We start from the raw sequence: 17944 nt of genomic DNA, 5'->3' as shown, positions 1-17944 counted from the left end.
CAATTGTGAAGGTGGATGCTAGAGATGGGGGTGGAAAGCAGACACCAAGGATGCCTGAAGGGCTGGAGTAGCTCTGCGATACAAGGTGTCTATGTTCAGAACCCAGTGGCTGCCTGCCTCTTCAACCCCTCAGTCTACCAACTGAAATCACGGAGCACTAAGTGCAAAGCAGACCCCAGCTTTGGAAAAGTAACCTCTCAGAGTCAGAGAGCAGAAATCTTCCTTCTCTGGAGAGCGATAAACACACAGGCTGGGAGCTGTTAGCACATTCAGGGGGGACAGCTCCTTTCCCTCTCCCCTCCACATCTCACCATGAGAGCTGTCGACAGCAGCAGTGAAAGCGGGTTTAAGTGACTCGGCTGGCAGAGCTGTTTCATTAGCAATTTGGAGCCGTGCCGTGCAGAAAGCAGCATTGTTCTCAGATGTTCGAATATCAATCTGCATAATGAAACAGGTGATAGGAGCTCTTCCCATTCATGCAGCAGCAATTGGAGGGGATTCAGAGATGAGGGGAAGGGGTTATGTCTAATTGGCCACAATTAATTTGATGAGAATTTTTTTTTCAATATATTGTCTATCACCAAATGGATCCTACAGAAAAGCACATCTGCACTTATTTATCTGCCTGATGTAGGCCCTGTTTACACTGTAAAGTGTTTGCCAATAGCATTGAAAGCAGTTTCCCAAACTCAGCAAGCTCTCGGAACAAAAAGGCTCTTTTTTATCAGCCAATCTACTTTTACACTGCTTAAAAAAAGCCCAAATCAATCCACTGCTGAATAACGTAATGAGCTGGCAGAACTTGGTGCAAGGGTGGGTGTGTGGGTGCGTGTGTGTAGTGCTTTACAGCTTCTCTGGGAGGGCTCCTTACACTTCATAAGGCCCGGATGCCCAGTTAAAGTTTTCTACCACAGAAAGCTCCACAGCTCTGACCCATCAAACTAAGAGCCACAGATTCAGCTCCTTGGCTAGCTGCAAGTCCAAAAGAGCTTAAGCCCATGCTAGATACTTTGAGTTCACTCCATTTGCCCAGAAGTAAGTGCCAAGCTGAGATGCCAAGGGAATTTCACCTTGGGAACATGTCTCTCATATTCCCTGTGTCAAATTTGCCAGCCACCTGAGGGTAGTTTGGACACTCCAGTACACCTAAAATGGCTCTAGACATCTACATTGGCACAAGTGAATCTAGCCACTGGTCCATTTGGCCCTCAGGACAGCTTCTCCCACTAAAAGTACAGGGAGCCAACTGCTATGGGTAGCAGCAAGCCCAAAGTGCCCACCACCCTCTTAATGCATAATCTGTCCACATTGCCCAAATATCCTTGATAGTGTTCTCTTGTTCTGGTTCAGCTGCATATAACTGCAGTCAGCTTGCACCTTTCTTCATTGCCTGAAAATCCAGCCAGGCTTTTTGCACAAGAGCTTCCTTCAGAACCTTAAAAACTGAAGAGTGGGCCAGTGGTTTTCAGGTCTAACTGTGAGGTAGCTCTATGCCTATACCTAAGTCCTGATAGGCTACACACGTCCACAGCAGCATGTCTTGCCCTAGTTGCCTTCTGTGTCCTCTGTTTCAGCCAGGAAATGAATTCCTTCACAGATAATGGATGACTCTCAAAGAGAAGCAGCTTGCTCTTTTCATATCCCCAAAATATACAATTTTTGTCCTCAAGCTGCACCACGAATAATGCCACAGAATCACAAACCTGAATTTGACCCTGAGAAGATGTCTCTTCAACCTCTGTCTCTCTGGTGAGTCTCTCCTGGACATCAGCATTCCTGACAACTCTTAATCCAGTCCACTGTGGAAGATGGCTGGTGCTAGAGACTCCTCCATTCCCTGGACAATCCCCACCACAGCTTTACCACTGGAAAGTTCTTCCAAGTATCTGAACTAAAGCCTTCCAGCTGCAATACAACTGCAATATTTTCTGTTATCTTGTCCATGGACAGGGAAATCCAAATAGTTTCTTCTTCTCTGAAGGTGCATTTTATGTTTTTGAAGACCGTTGTGCTGCTTCTTCTCCATGTTCTTTGGCTGCAGCTAGAGAAGCCCAGTTTCTCTAGTCTTCCTTTGCAAGCTGTATTACATGGACCTGCAGCCCTTCTTGCTGCTGTCCTTTGGCTGTATCCTGTAGGTCTTTCCTTGACTTACCTTTGGTTGGTGAACATGCTCTCCACCATATCAAGAACAATCCGATCAAGACACAAAGATGCTGAGAGAATATTATACTAAAAAAGCTTGCAGTAAGGCAACAAAAACAATGCTAGTGAGAGTTCATGCTCATTATCACTCTTCTCAGGATCTCTCTATATTATATTGTGTTCTGTCTATCCTTCATTTTCAGCTTGCAAGTTCTTCAAAGCTGTACCTCTGTCCTGATCTGCATTCAGGTAGTTTGTTTCTGGAATGTCAATCATCACTGCCAGCACCATCTTCAGGACTTTTACTATATTCTTTTCTTTATGCAGCTTGATTGTGCACATAGGCACATCCACAAACCTGTGCCCCCAGTCACCTGCCCTGGTAGAGGAAGTGCTCTACAGTTTTTGAGCATGGAACTTGGAACTGTTGGTGGCATGGTGCTGTAGGCACTTTAAAATTGACAAAATTGCATCCCAGCTAGGAGTGTGCCAGCTGTGCCAGCCCAGCAACACAGGCAGAAAATCATACTGCAAACCTAAATCATAGCACTGGTACAAGTCTGTGAGGAGAGCAGACTAAAGTGACTGTGCTGCTCATTCTCTATTATTAATGACTCTCTCGTACAGATACTTCTTGAGATTCATTCCTAAAGCATTCCTCTCCCCTCTGCACAGTCATGTAGTTTTGACATTACAGACATTTTTTATTTTCAAGGTGGAACTCACAGCCATTTCTAAGTGACTATAAGTTTTCAGATCATCCTTTTGCCCTAGCTCTTTTTTAGTTCCCTCCTGCATTCCCTCACAATAACATTCTCTGCCTCCTCGGCAGTGGCTGGGACTGCTCACAGCTCTGAATCCAGTTGCCACATCCAACTCTTCCTGATTGTGGACCAGTTGCAGAAATCAACACTAAGACTGCAGTGGTGAAACCCCAGTTTCTTGTCTTCACGAGTCAAACAATACATGTCTTGATTTATAAACAAACAAAAAAAAGGAAGTTTTTAAAAAAGGGACTGAACAGCACCACATCCATTATATCAGTTTAGGGAGGGCATAAAATTACCTTGTGCTCCCTCAGACTTTGACTTTGTGGTTTATCTTATTATTCAGTACCCAGTGATGTTTCAAATTCTCTGTCTTGCTTTGCATAGCGCTTTCACCCATGAATTGCTCTAGATTAAGTCCAAGAAAGGAGTTATCAGTTAGTGCAACTGACTGCAGCAAAGTTGGCAAAGAATTCAATTAAAGTCCCTTTTAAAGGAAGATGTAGTGTGGGCCAGACTCACAAACAAGAAAGAAAAATATCTATGAATGTCTATTGGTGAAATATGGACATGTGCAGGTCAGGGAAGGGAACAGAGCAACCTAGTGACAATGCAGAGGTGGGGGGGGGGGGGGCAGGTGAAAGCAAAAGAAAGGAGTTCAAATATAGCAACTTTAAAAATAGTTGTCCTTGCAAAATAACTGAGATGAAAGCAGAGATCCAATTGGTGGAAGAAGCCTCCATGACATGCGGTTATTGCCAGAGCAATGCACACATCAGGACTGTGCAGGCTCTTTACGAGCTGGGTTGCAATGTACAGGCCTGCTCTGTGCTGCTTCTGCACAGAGCAGGAGACTGAAAACCTTGGGCAGTGCAGCGTCACCCCAAACAGATGGCATGCCGGGGATCCCCCATCTTCCACAAACACACCTACCTGTGCCTGCTGCTGCCACACTGCCTTTATGCTGACCCAAGCATTACCGATACACCAGACCTGAGGGGCCACTTCAGGATCAGACCATCACCTACAGAGTCCACCCACCACCAGAACACCAGGCTTCTTCTGGGTCGGCCAAGTGCGTGGGCATTATACAGGCTCTGTGCAGTTTCTCCACCCAACAGGTGGAGAAAAATATTAAATATTCTTCAGGACACATAGTATATGGCAGTATATAGGCTTCAAGTCAAGGTGTCCCTCAAGCTTGACCAGAAGACATCTGTAGTGGAATCACTGAGCTTCACCAGTCAGAGCCAAAAGCTCCTTGCACAGCTCAAGTGTTAGTATGTATGATATCAGAACACCCCAGTCACATCTGTTGCAATGAAGGGGGCTACGAAATCATAGCTACAGTACACTTAACTTTCGGTTGCATGCATGTAGAGGATGGAGATCATCTGTTTATCCAGCATCAAATTGTGCCATGTATTTCATTCTTGAAAGTCAGCTTCCTTGGAAGCTAAATGCAGTGGGAAAAAGGGTACCTACTGAATGATCCCAGGCAAACACAAAACAGAAATTAGTGAGGCAGAAAGATGCCAGTTACTACACTCATGTTAATATCATTAGAAGTGTAGATGTTCATTCAGAGGGAGAAAATTAACTGATTAAAAAGACCTTGAGATGAGAGGTGGCAGCTAACTACAGAGGAATTTGAAATCTGCTTTGTTTGCACATGAGACAGCTGGTTAACAAATTATAATACACTCTGAGAAATTCAGAGGATGTAGTTTGGTGGGGGAGCAATTCCATTTTTCACCCATTTTCACTAACAAAGGAAGGTCACATCCTCCTGTCTTCTGAGTAGTAACAGTAGCCAACCTACTTTTATGTGGGTACTATCCACTGGGCAGCAGGGTGAAACCCTGTGCAAAGCCTGGCAAACCTCCAAAAGACTTTACAGGGGCCAGAATTTTCATCCAAGTAATTATAAAAGCTTAGCAATCACATTAGTGCAATTTCTTAAGCATGTCTGTAGGGCAGGGAGGCAAAGCAAGAAAGCAGGGCACTTCAGACAGGGCAGCTGGATCATTCTAGCACCTTCCCAGAGCTGGGAGATAATGCCTTCCTTTAACCTTCTGAGGAAAGCTGCCTCCCACCTGCAAGTGAAAGACAGGAGAGAAATGAAAACCATATCACTCCCACATGACTCCTGGGGCACTGAGCTATGCCTTCAGTAAACAAGTCTACTGGGCCACTGAGATTTAGGGGAAGTTTGACCTTGAGTAGCCCAAGGCCTGGGAGAAGCAGGGCTTCTTTCCCTGCAGTGAAGTAAAAATGCCTGGAAAGATACAACCTGCCAAATATTTATCAAGTGTATGGATGTACATATAACTCTAAATGTCATGGTCACTAGGCATCAGCAATGAAAGTGTGGGGGCACAGCTGTTGTGGGTTTTTTGAATCCTGTAGATCTCATACTCCCAGCCCTTGCCCACCAGTAATTCAGCCCTGATCATTCAGTTGAAGGAGGCCAGCTCTCATCTCTCAGGCTGCCAAATTTTGGTGGCAGGGCCATTGTCTTTTATTTGACTGCAAAGTGCCAAGTACATTTATGGCACCATATAAATAATAAATAAAAATATTCATTGTTTCCCTCTCTGCTGACTTATACTGACGTGAGAAGCAGGACAATCCTTTGCTTCCCTCTTTCTTTCTCCCCCTTACGTAACTCTCCAAAGACAGCTTTTTCCAGACTGCCAAGAAATTAGCACAGAAGCAACCAAATTTAACCACTACCTCCAAAGGGGGATAGGTCCAAGAGCTGGTAAAAAGGAAGATGAAAAGAAAGGGTCACTGGTGGACATGGCCTGGAAAGGCCAGGGCATTGTGGAGGGGGAATGCAAAAGCTGCAAGGTCAGGACTTTGCCACGGCCTCATCACCAAAGTCCCTCATCCAGTGACTCTCACCCACGCCTCCAACAAAGCCCAGGGGTTTGCATTTCTTCCTTTCCAGAAAGGATGAATTAAGCCTACAGTCTGACTCTGAGTATCCCCTCCCCTTGCATCTTACCTGCTTAAGTTCCCAACTAAACTGCATTTTAACCAGCAACAATCCTGAATAGTCCCATTACAGGTTTTTACTCTCATTAATTCATAGAATGGGGTGGAAGGGACCTTAAAGATCATCTAATCCCAATCCTCACACCGTGGTCAGGGACACCTCTCACTAGACCAGTTGCTCAGAGCCCCATCCAACCTTGCCTTGAACAGTTCCAAGGATGAGGCATCCACAACTTCTCTGGGCACTGGTTCCAGTGCCTCACCACCATCATGCAGAAGAATTTTTTTCCTAATACCTAATTTAAACCTATTCTCTTTCAGTTTGAAGCCCTTACCCCTTGTCCTGTCATTACATGCTCTTGTTAAAAAGTCTCTCTCCACCTCTTTTGTAGGTTTCCCTTCAGGTACTGGAAGGCCACAATTAGGTCACCCTAAAGACTTCCGTTTTCCAGGCTGAACAATCCCAATTCTCTCAGCCTTTCCTTGTAAGGAGAGGTGCTCCATCCTTTTAAGCATTTTGGTGGCCTCCTCTGGACTCACTCTAGCAGGTCCATCTCCTTTTTGTTCAGAAGACAACACCCCAGAGCTGGATGCAGCACTGCAGGTGGGGTCTCAGCAGAGCAGAAGGGCAGAATCCCCTCCCTCACCCTGCTGTCCATGCAGCTTTGGATGCAGCCCAGGATACAATTGGCTTTCTGGGCTGTGAATTCACATTACTGAGTCATGTCCAGCCCCTCACCCACCAGAACCCCCAAGTCCTTCTCAGCCGGGCTGCTCTTGATTCTTTCATCCCTCAGCCTGTGTTGATCCCAGGGAAGTCCCTCCAGATGAACGGAAAAAGAGAATCCTGGGAGACCAAGTGAAGCCTAAAGCACACTGCAGCTTCCTTGCCACTCTGACTGTAGAGTGCTGATCTTAAGAAAAAGAGGGAGAATGACAAAGAAAGTAAGACTGAAGGGGGGGGGGGGGGTGGGAAACATGTTTGAAAACCCACTGATTTTAAACATTTATAGTCTTAAAAACTACCAAATCACATTTTAGCACACAGGCACAGAGGTTTGTTCCAAAGATCTCAGAAAGCAAAAAAATCATCCCAATACAAAGACTGGAGAATGTCTAAACCTATGATAAACACACCCATCTGCAACCAGAAAAATTTATCTGAGATCACACTTATGTACACAATATATGTAAGTCACAAGTTAGAAAGATCTATTACTAACTTATCATATGCTGTAACTATTTAATAGCTATTTATTAATATGAAAATTTAGCATAATATGTAATTACACAGAGTACACATGTATTATGTGTGCTTACACATAATATATAGCTACAGTATATAGCATTTGTAAATACTTCATGCTATAGCACCTGATGATTTACAAGGAGATGCAGAGAAATAATCAGATTTCGAGACATAAAATTTCAGACTATCAGAGCTCTGAGTTTTCTACACTTCACTATGAGCCAGTGTTTTTTATATTAAGCACTAGTCAATACCACTATTATTGATAGAGGTCATATTTAAGCAAAAGGCACTGTTCAACTCATTTAAAGGGAGATGTACGCCTAGGAAAGCACTGTGGAAAGAAATTCAACTCTACCCCATGACATAAGGTTTGGAGACTCAAGAACTTCTTTATTTTGGGGATTCTTTTTGTCAAGTAAGGTGCACCAGATTTACGCATTTTGGAAAAGGTTACGATTTATCACAAGAGGACAGAATTGGAAGCGGCATGGTCCTTCTTTTGTCTTCCTAACTCATATCTCCACAAAGTTGTCCTGACAATAAAAATCATACTGCTGTTGAAAGATTGCGTACCTTCTGCCTGTGGACACCACCACATAAAACTTCCTTTGTATCCTGCCAAAATCTGTGGAAGTACCACAAATGTCAGTTAACACTAAATGTTTAATCCTGTGGAAGATTTTTACCGCCCCCAAGCCATCCAGTTAGGCAATCTTCCCCTTACAGAGCTCACAAGGCACAAGACTGACCCCCACTTTTAGTCCTCTTCAAAAATGTCTAGCTGAAGATATCTGCTCTGCATTATGCCCTGGACTTTTCCAGAACAGGTAAGCGTTGTACAAAAGCTGCAAGCTCAGGGAAGCATTTAACTTCAATCATGTGTATAATAGCCCATTGACTTTAATGTCACCACTCATGAGCACAAAGTTAAGCACATGCTTAAGTGTTCTGCATATCTGGGAACCTTGTATAATTTCGATTTAATGTGCTGCAAAGTACAATGTGGGAAATATTTCATTTTTCAGTTTCACAGCCAAGCATTTATTACTGCTGGAAAAGCGCAAATCCTTTTATTTTTGTAGGTTTTTCAGTGAGGCTTTTGCTTTGTATCAACTTGAAATGTTCCATTCACCTCAGATCTACCTAAGTTGTTTTGTCTTCCAATTATCTCCATCTGTCCCTTTCCTTTGTTACCAAAAAAAAAATCTTTTTTCCTCTTTTTTTTTTCCCCCCCTAAATGTAGGTCAATTTTATGAGTAGTGCCTTTAGAAAATGACATGTCAAAATACACCTCAGAAATATCAAAGTATTTTGTATCAAGTATACTAAAATGAGATATTTTGGAAAATGTCAGGAATTTCTTCTGCCTTCTTATATTCTCCCCAGATTTTTTTTCAGTAAAAATACTGCCCAGTTTTAACTTCCAAACTTACCTTTTAAAGAAAGGAACAAACTTATATCTATTGAAAAAATAACTGACCTATGCTGTATTTGTCTCAACATTTCATTAACATCTTAAAAAGCAAATAAGTCAAATACGTGTGAAATTTCAGCAATCTATATTAATTTGCAAGCATGCAGAAATCCATTTCTCTTCTTTTCATGTCAATTACAAAATTACCATTTTGATACTTTATTAGCTTCTTTGGCATTTCCAACTAATTTATAGGAAAGGATACTATTTTTTTATTATTATTAACCTACTGCCTTCTAAATCATTTTATTTAAATGCCCTGCTGGCTGTCCACATTTGCTTTTATTCTATTACTACTGTATATGAATGGAAATTACGTATAGCTATTAGATTACTTCACACATTAGTTCATTTTGTATAATCTTTCCTGTATTTATTGCCTTCGTTAGACTGAAATACCGCGGGCGCTTGTTTCTCTAATGTGTCTGAAGCTCTCCCACTAATGGAAATTGGGTTATATCTTCTGATTACACTCAGATGAAATCCAGACCCGGGAGCTGACTGCAGTATTCTGCGACAGGCCCTCTTACCACTGGGGCTTCCACAGGGGTCAGGGCAGCAGCAGCCCCCCACATGGATCCTGGATGGATGCAGCCCAGCAGCACACGCAAAGATGCTCCAGATGGGCTTGCTGGGAGCTACACAGCCATCATGGCACTGCCCCTTCCAGGACCACCTCCAGCCCCTCTGCTGTACAAGGTGGACAGGTGGAGGCAGAAGGTGCTGCTTCGGCACCTGCGCAGGAGGAAAGTGGTTCACCATGCCACAAGCACAGGGAGATGGAAAGGAGATACTGTCAAGAGCAAGACTTTTCCTGCAGAACTCACAGGGCCAATGCTGCTCTCAGGCAGCAGCAGGTTTCTCCTCCCTCAAACTGCCCACAGCTGCCCCAGAGTTAAGAGCTAAAGCTTGATGCATGATTTAGCAGCTCCAAAGGTTAACATGGGGGAACTAACAGCCATCATGAGGTGGGTTCCTGCATCAGCTCTGGCACCTGTTTTGAGCCAGCTGTGCCCAAAGGGTGGCATTCTGCAAGGTGAGCATCACCTGGGACAGAGAGAGAGTGGCAGAGGTCACTAAGTGCATACAGGGGGCCTCCAGACACCCTCAGTTCAACCTGGTACCCTGGCACAGAGGCATCCAATCCAGCCCAGTTTAGACAGACCTGCTCAGGCATCCACACAAGCACAGTGGGGACATGACGTTAGTCATTGTCTTGCATGCCATTAGGAAGTAAATGCTGGGGCACAGCCAAGACACCATCCAAGTCCTGAGGCATCTGGAACGTTTCAGTCTGTTTTGCTGGGGAAGCGGCATGTCGGCAGCTGTAGGCACCTCTTGGAGTGGTTCTTCCCAGGCAAGACCCAAGGAAGAGGGTCCAAGGAGACCCTCAGAGTAGCTGTTGCAGAATGTAGCCAGCCTGACCTTGACAAGTGCACCCCAGCCAGGCACAGTAATGGATTTTGTGAGTGCATCTGGCATTTTGGCTGCTCTACAGTGTCAGTGGGACACCTTCCCCAGGTACTGTCGTACTACAGAGACATTTGCAAGCAGATCTGGGTCTAGGCAAGTAGGAACAATATCCTTTTAAACAACTGTCACTTTGCCTGTCGGCTTGGATTACATCCTCTGCTAAGCCCTTGTGCTGGACACAGATGCCCTTACCAGCTGATGGAAAAGGCCCGGAGACTCATCTGCCTCACTTTTGCTCTGGACACCAGATCATACATTGGAGATAAAAAAGATTGGAAGCAACAATCTTTCCTCCTGGAAAACGGTCTTTCCCACCTGGTTTTGAACAGTGACTGCCTCTTTTGAAAGTCTGAACTGGCTTTAAGCAGGCAAGAGAAGGGAGGTAGAGCACAGCACACCTCCATGTGCCCTGGATGTGGCCGTGCCCTTCATCCTGGCCAATTGGTGCATTGAGAGGATGAATGAGTTACAAGCAGCGTGCAGGTTTTGGAAAAGGGAAAAGATGAGATTCAGAGGAGTGAATTCATCCCAAACCAGGGGATCTTGAAGCAGTGTGACAAATGTCTGGATGACTGCTCCCAAAGCCTGCAGGGTCTTTTGCATATTCAGAGAGTAAAATCCATAAGCCCAGTAGATCAAACTCATTCACTCACATCTTTTGGATAAAGTTAGTCCCACCTGTCTTTATGGTCCAAAGGCAGCTGTTGGCCTTCAGTTTCTCTAGCCAATTTTCATTTGATTCCAGATGCTCTGGTAGATTGTCATCTTACCCAAATATTGTACTTGCACTAGCAGCTATGTTTGAGGCATACCACAATTCTCTACGTACTGTGGCCTTTCTCTTCCCCCAGGGAAAAAAGCACATATGCTTTAGCATAGCAAAAGTAAATACAGGTATGTTGGCAGAGAAAAGTAGAAGAAAATGGCCTCAATCCAATACACACAGGTGGCCCTACAGTGAAATCAACTAAAATAGGCCCAGAAATTTGTATCCAAAGGCTCTGTGAAGCTCCGGGAGTCACTGCTTTCAAATGATATTTCATGCACATATCTCTGCAGGTATGAAGACTGTCTTGAAAACCGTGAGAATGAAAGCATGGATCTCTCCATGAGCCTAGGCACAGCCTGAAACAATAGATCACAGGTACGAACTATCCCATTTAGCTCAGACAGTTGAAAATCTAATGATGACACACTAATATTACCTCTGATAGGGCTGGCTGGTTTTGAACAGTATCTTTCAATCTGAAGGAGCCCACAGCTTCTAAGGAGTCTCTGCAACAACCTCGACCTGACAGAAAAGCATACTCCCCTCCACCCCATCCTCAACGCAGCACACTACAAATGAGGAGACAGTGTGAAATAAACTGAGGTCAAAATTAACACAAATAACAGGAACACTTCTGCATGTTACTCTGTGCCATGCTTCATCCAGGAAAAAAAAAAAACCAAACCAAAACCAAAATGAATAATAAAAACTCTTATGGTTAATCTATCACAGAATTTCCAGGCTACTGAACAAGACACTGTATACACAGGAGGCCTGGCCACAAATATTTCTAGACTATCATGAGGGACACGAGAATCAGTAACTATAACCAACCCAGCAGCCGCAACTGATACTTGGCAGTCCTCCTCTTGCTGCTATCCCAATAGCAGTGCATGCAACCCATTGCTATTTGGCTGCCCTGCAATGGTATGACCCCTTAAGCAGCCCCAGTGACTGAGTAACAAGCTCAGCATGGACAGTTGAGCCTCACAATACTCAATTCCTTGTGAGTAGCCTCACCACAAAACAAAAATAAAGCAGTGTGCAAAGCATTATACCCTCACCAGCCAGACAGCACTACCCTGCATGTGTCAGCAATCTTCTCAAAATCCTCAAGTGTTCAGAGTCTGAACAAAAAACGATGCGAAGCCTCCAAACACCTTGAAAAATGACAGTATAACTTCAAATGCAAGCAATAGTAAAACATCAAAGCCACAATGATTTACCCCCATGGACAGAACTTGTTCTCAGAATAAATTAACAGATCATATTTGCTAGCCTAATGGCCAGCATTCCTACCCAAGACAAATTATTTCATCCTGAAAAAGCTGGTTACAGCCATTATACACATCATCTCCAAAGCTCCATTAATTTGTTTCTTGCTGACAGTCAAGGTGTGGTTTGGGATCTTGCAAGCAAGCACAGTTCAGTTCTGTTTATAATTCATTCCTAAAGTGCTTAACACATGTAAAAGTGCAACTGAATGCCAATGAAGAACAGTTGTGCTACTTAAACTGGAGTCTAAAGCTATGATGTGACTCTGAAAACACCTGCACACTTTCCTCGTGAAAGGAAAGAAGAGAGGGTAGAGCAGTCTCTTCTGTGGAAAAGGCTGCTTTAAAGGCTTGGGTGGATACATTACCTTTTTGTCACTCAAGCCAGACACCTGGTCCACGTATTCCTCTTGGATCATGAAGGCAGCCAGGTTGGCAGTGTAGCTGGCCAGAAAGATGACAGCGAAGAAGGCCCACACCGACACCATGATCTTGCTAGTGGTACCCTTGGGATTCTGTACTGGCACAGAGTTGTTGAACACCAGCCCCCACAGCAACCAGATAGCTTTGCCAATGGTGAAAGAGGGACCTCCTGGTTCTAGAGTGATTGAGAAACATGATCACACAGTGAGCATCTGAGAGTAAGTGGTCTGTGTTTCCAGTCACATACACATCTTAATTTCAGAGTTAAGAGCAGAATCTATTCCCACTGTGAGGTGAATATCTGCAGCTGCACTCCCCTAAGTTCATGCTACCATATCTCAGCAAAGTGCAACCTGAAAAATTATTTTTTAAAAATATCCTCAGGTTTCTTGTTTTTTTCTGTCTCAGGGATTTCCACTGAAACCTTATATGAGGGCATTTGTTTTTATCTGATTTGAAGTATCTAGAAGCCTAAACATTTAATTTTGGTTGAAGTGTTGTCCTCAGAAATAGAATTTGCTCAGAAACATTCTATCCTCACTTCCAGCTGTTCAAGAGTGATGCCCTCAAACTCCCAGCATACACCTGTGTAAAACATGGCTCTCACTGTACTTATAAAGTTACAAGGAGGAACACCATCTGAAATAACAGGGCTCCTCAAATACTTCTGCAAGAGTGTTTCGTTACTCAGTCTGTCGAAGATCCATGAACCAGAGAAGAGCACAGCTCTCTCTCCCCATATTTTGTGTCTAAGGTACATGACAGTGACATGTACCTTAGACACAATCTGCAGGTCTGCGCTAGATAGTCCAGGAGCAGATCCTGTGTTTTAATAGCTCCTATTTTCCCCTTATTCACTTTTCACTGTGGAAGGTCACTCATACCCCAGAAGCCATGCGTGCTAATGAAGCACTAGATCTGAAAACTTGCGAAATGGCACCTGTCTCCCAGAAATCTTGTACCCCCAGCACACACTGGTTCCATTAGTGGGAACCTAACCCAGAATTTCCTCAACTTGAGCACAAGAAGAGCTGAGAGGGAGAATGCAGATGCAGTCACTCTTCAGACACCAAGGAGATCCTCTCAGGATGAATGGTGCAGTTCAAGCATCTGTCATTTCTCCAACAGTGCCAACCTGATCAGCATCCCATGCTTTATCTCCTCAGGCAGGCTGATTGGATCCTAGTGCTGCTGCCTGTGGTTGACTCCAGCAGAAGAGCAAAAGGGAGGAAAGCTTTGACACACCTCTCCAAACGTCTGAGCAGCAAATAGCACAGATCATCTGAAAGCACTAACTGTGTTACCCTAAATACAACTGAACAACAACTGAACAATGCAAGGGGCTCATTTTTCACCCAGGGAACTGCACACCAAGTTCAGAGCAGAATCATCACCTGGCAAAAATGGTGCCTTTAAATTCCAGGGAGACAAAGTTCCTAAGAGAAACATGGTTTGGCAGTCCTTGTCTTTTTACATGCCGGAGCATTTTTACATCCCTCTCTACCTAATCTGCCCTAAGATATACAGGTGAAAGTCCTGAAAAGCATCAGTGGGAAATGTAAGGTGGAAAGAAATCTTGAGAAGCTCCCTTCTAAAAGCCTTCCTCTCTCCACTGATCACCTCATGTGCTTCCATGGTTACTTGGTCAGACACAAACCAAGATTGTAATGGGAGATTCCAATCCATAAGTCTTGATGTCCGTAAAGAGAAAATGCGGGTGTGCGAGGCATGCTGTCAGGGGCATACTGTCATAGTTCAAATGCAGCCAAAGTAACATTAGCCAGGGTTTTCATTACCAAAATCAGCATTGCAGTCTCTGCAGCAGACTTCTGTATCTCATATTTCATCTCTCAGGGATAATATCTGTCTGATCATGCCATACTCTTCATAATTACTCAGAAATATTGATACTTGCAGCTGCAGTTCAGCTAACTTAACAACTGCACACCTGTACTAAAAACTGCTTCCAGTTCCACATCTGTATCAATACCTCTTAAGATACTCACAGGTTTATCAGTACTTTGCCCACAGATCCATGGGGTTATGATCAGGTGCCATAAAGGCACTCCACAGCTCCATGTTAAAAGACAAGTTCTCCACTTCCCCATGTATGTGGTTCTGCTTGCACTCTCACTAACATTTTTTATTTTCACTCCTCTCTAATTTGATGGCATGAATTCACTCAAAGCACTAGACTTGGGAGCAAATGAGTGCATTTTCCAGTAACTGGCTCTGTCCCACTATTCTGTATGAACCAATAAATTCAAAAATGGTTTGAAGGGCTGATTCACCAGGGGGTGAAGATATGCAGATGACAGAAGACTCAACTTGCTAATTGTTTTCATGTCAATAAGGAAAAAAAGGCTGTATCTTAGGAAGGACAAACAGCCTTTCTTTAATTCATGTGGCTGCCTTCTGAAGATCAGAACCACAGAGATGGATCACTTGCTTGTTCCTATCTTTCCTGCTGCCCTTGAAAAACAATTCTTTACCCACTTCCAAGAAAATGAGTTTCCCATTCTCTCAGTTGGTCTTAGAAAGTCAGAGAGGCAAGCAGGGGAAGGACCTGACCAGCTGACAGATGTGGAGTCTGGAGGACATAGCACTATGCTGGGAGGCCAGCAGAGTGGCTTGTTCTCCGGGGAGAATGCACTGAAGGATGGATTGACAGTGCTGAGCCCTGTGATTGTCTCAGAGAGTGCAGCATTGTAGGCCCTGCCAGCACTGGCTACCAGGGCCCATTTTCCCTCAATGAGAAACAAGTTGGAGCTGGTATGTGCTTTAGACATGAAAGGCAACACAGCTCCGTCTCTCATGCCAAGCAAATTATCCATTATCCACATCTGCTCTCTTCAGAGCCTTTTTTCCGCCTCCGTCCCTGCCCTCTTTAGTCTGAATGCAGAGCTCAGAGTGGGCTAGATCCGTATCGCGTTCAAAGCAAAGGAACACCCCAACAAAGGAACGGAGGTTGGAAACCAGAGGAGATCATAGCAAGAAACAGCTCTCCTTACCTCTGCCATCAGCAAGGCACCGATTATAGCCCACAGGGCTGAAGTACTCAAAGACGAAGACAGCCACCGCAGAGATGATAAGCAGCATCACAAACATCATCACCCATACATCAGCACTGAAAGGCTCTGGAGAGGAAGAGAAAACCATAGTGAAAGACCTGGTAACACCTCACCTCCTTTGCTCTCCAGAGAAGCCCAGTGTGGGGCAAACTGGGTTGGGGAAAAGCAGAAGTTAATGTCTTCGACCTGATTCTGAAAAACTTCTTGAACTGGGAAAACTGCAGTTTCTGTCTCTGTAATGACTGCATTCCATCGTACTGTTACATTCGTGACACATGGCTCCATCTGGAACCACACACAGCCATTGTGGCACGCATTGATAAAATAAAATGCATTGATAAAAGATTGTTCCCAGGAAGTCCTCCAGCACCATCTGGAAAGAGTGGGGAAAATCAAGCAGAACTGGCAGAGTTTCAGACAAGCATCCAACTTTCAAGATGCTATCGAGCCAAAGAGCATCTCCAAATTTCTAAGGTTCAGCCATAGAGACAGTAGGTTTTTTAGTATTCCATCCCTCTAGCAATGGGAACACTGGCTCATTCTAGAAATATTAGTGTTCATGTTCTGCAAGTATTTGATCTCTGCCAGGTTTTCTCCATCTCCAAGCCCGAACAGAAAAATATGGAACTGAACCAGATCAAAGAAACAAAGAATTTTGCTCCAGAGTATAGCCAATATTGCAAACTCAGTTAAATTGCAGTTTTAAATTTTGGAGATAATTTTAACATTGCTTTTACGTACCCCAGCAATATTGGTGGACTTGCTAAGGGCAAAAACTCCCAAAGAGTTAGTAGTCATGATACTCATATTTAAAAGGGTCTGGGAAAATTTCATTACCCATATAAAAGTATTTCTGTTTGCGAATGTTCTCAGGACTCTGGCGGAGAGCAGACAGTAATTATATAACTCATATACTGTGTTTGCTGCATCATAAAGCATTTTATAAAGCCAAATAGCAGATACTAGGAAGACATGAATGTCTCGGGGAAATGCAGTATCATTTCCGTATTCTCTGATCACCCTCCATCACTGAAGGACATTAGAAATGCCTTTATTGTAAGACACAGTGTCAGCACAGAACCGATGGCTCAACTGTTCTTGAGAAGGTCTATTAGTTCTCTAACTTCTGCTAGGTGTCAAGGGAGGGTCAAGTTAACAACGTCTTTACAAAGAATGTCTCTGAATGTGCAACAATTTATTGCTAATTGCTATCACTAAGTGTTATGGTACCCCAGCTATAAGGTTTGAATCAATTTTCTTCTGGCCTACACTCCTTAAACATACTATTAGTTGAGTCACCAGGAAACCACGTGCTGAGGTGTATGTGACAACTCTGAGTGAGCCCATTTTTTTCTAGGATTAGGCATACAATTGCTGAAAAAATGTCTTGGCTTGGAACTCATAGGCAGCGCCTATTTGCACTTGTATTTGCCTGGATTTTCCTTGCCTGGGATTTAGTTCTAAAACATCGCAGTATATTTTTATACACCTGTCCCACAGGTACTCCCAAAAAGAGCTTTCAGGCTAAGAATCACAAGCAACCTTCACCTAATTTTTTATGACCACTGGGTGAAGTTTTAATTTTAGATTGAAACAATACCTAAGAAGGCAGAAGGTGAGACAGTTCCATTGCTACGTGACACCATGACACTGATTCCCGTCTCAATGAAGGGCACAGAGAAATCCACCACTTCTGAACGCTCCTCATTAATGGTGAGGGATCCCACAGCCATATAGGCCCGTTTGGTGACAACCTGGAGGAGGAAAAGAAAGAGATCACACACAGACACAAGGCAGCCCTCAAGAACCACGGTCAAGCACCTTCTCATCTTCCTGCCTTTCAACACAATCCTTTTACTCCTGTAATCCCATTCCCTATATTGTTTGTAACATCTCTCCTTTCTAAACTTTCATCAGGGCACCTTCTTCTTTCAGGAAACCTATAGACATTAATCTTCCCCTCAAAGCTGGTATGTGTATAAAAAATAAATCCACAGAGGTCTTAGGATAAACACATCATCCACGGAGAAGACGTCTTATCTCATTTTTCCGTCCTTGCTTTATCCTCCCTCTAACACTGCAAAGTCTTATTTCATTCTTTATTCACCTTATATACAACCTAAGCATAATCTAGGTTGCAGCAACCATGGTGCATGGATATCAGCCTCTTTCTAAGACTGTATAGGCCAAATTTGTGAGACCATAGAGAATAATAATTAATGGTCAGACAAGAAAGGTTGTCATGGTCAGAGTGTCAGAGCAGATTAATTCACTCAGTGCCAAGAAAGAATGCAGGCCA

General features: G+C 43.8%; 1 protein-coding gene across 5 annotated transcripts in view; it reads right to left on the bottom strand.

Annotated features, from left to right (window-relative positions):
* GRIN2B (glutamate ionotropic receptor NMDA type subunit 2B) overlaps nucleotides 1–17944 on the bottom strand; it is a 241249-nt gene that overhangs the window by 32377 nt on the left and 190928 nt on the right. For all 5 annotated transcript variants that reach the window (XM_032105854.1, XM_032105853.1, XM_032105856.1 and 2 more), the window contains exons 8-10: nucleotides 17246–17399; nucleotides 15586–15711; nucleotides 12520–12749 (exon numbers count right to left, since the gene is read on the bottom strand). In XM_032105854.1, the coding sequence (XP_031961745.1) occupies nucleotides 12520–12749; nucleotides 15586–15711; nucleotides 17246–17399 (510 nt within the window). The remainder of the gene's footprint in view (nucleotides 1–12519; nucleotides 12750–15585; nucleotides 15712–17245; nucleotides 17400–17944) is intronic.

Source organism: Corvus moneduloides, chromosome 4 (assembly GCF_009650955.1).
Source record: "Corvus moneduloides isolate bCorMon1 chromosome 4, bCorMon1.pri, whole genome shotgun sequence".
In the NCBI taxonomy this organism is placed as follows: Eukaryota; Metazoa; Chordata; class Aves; order Passeriformes; family Corvidae; genus Corvus; species Corvus moneduloides.
The sequence above is the reverse complement of the archived record's forward strand: the minus strand, read 5'-3'. Positions and strand labels throughout refer to the sequence as shown.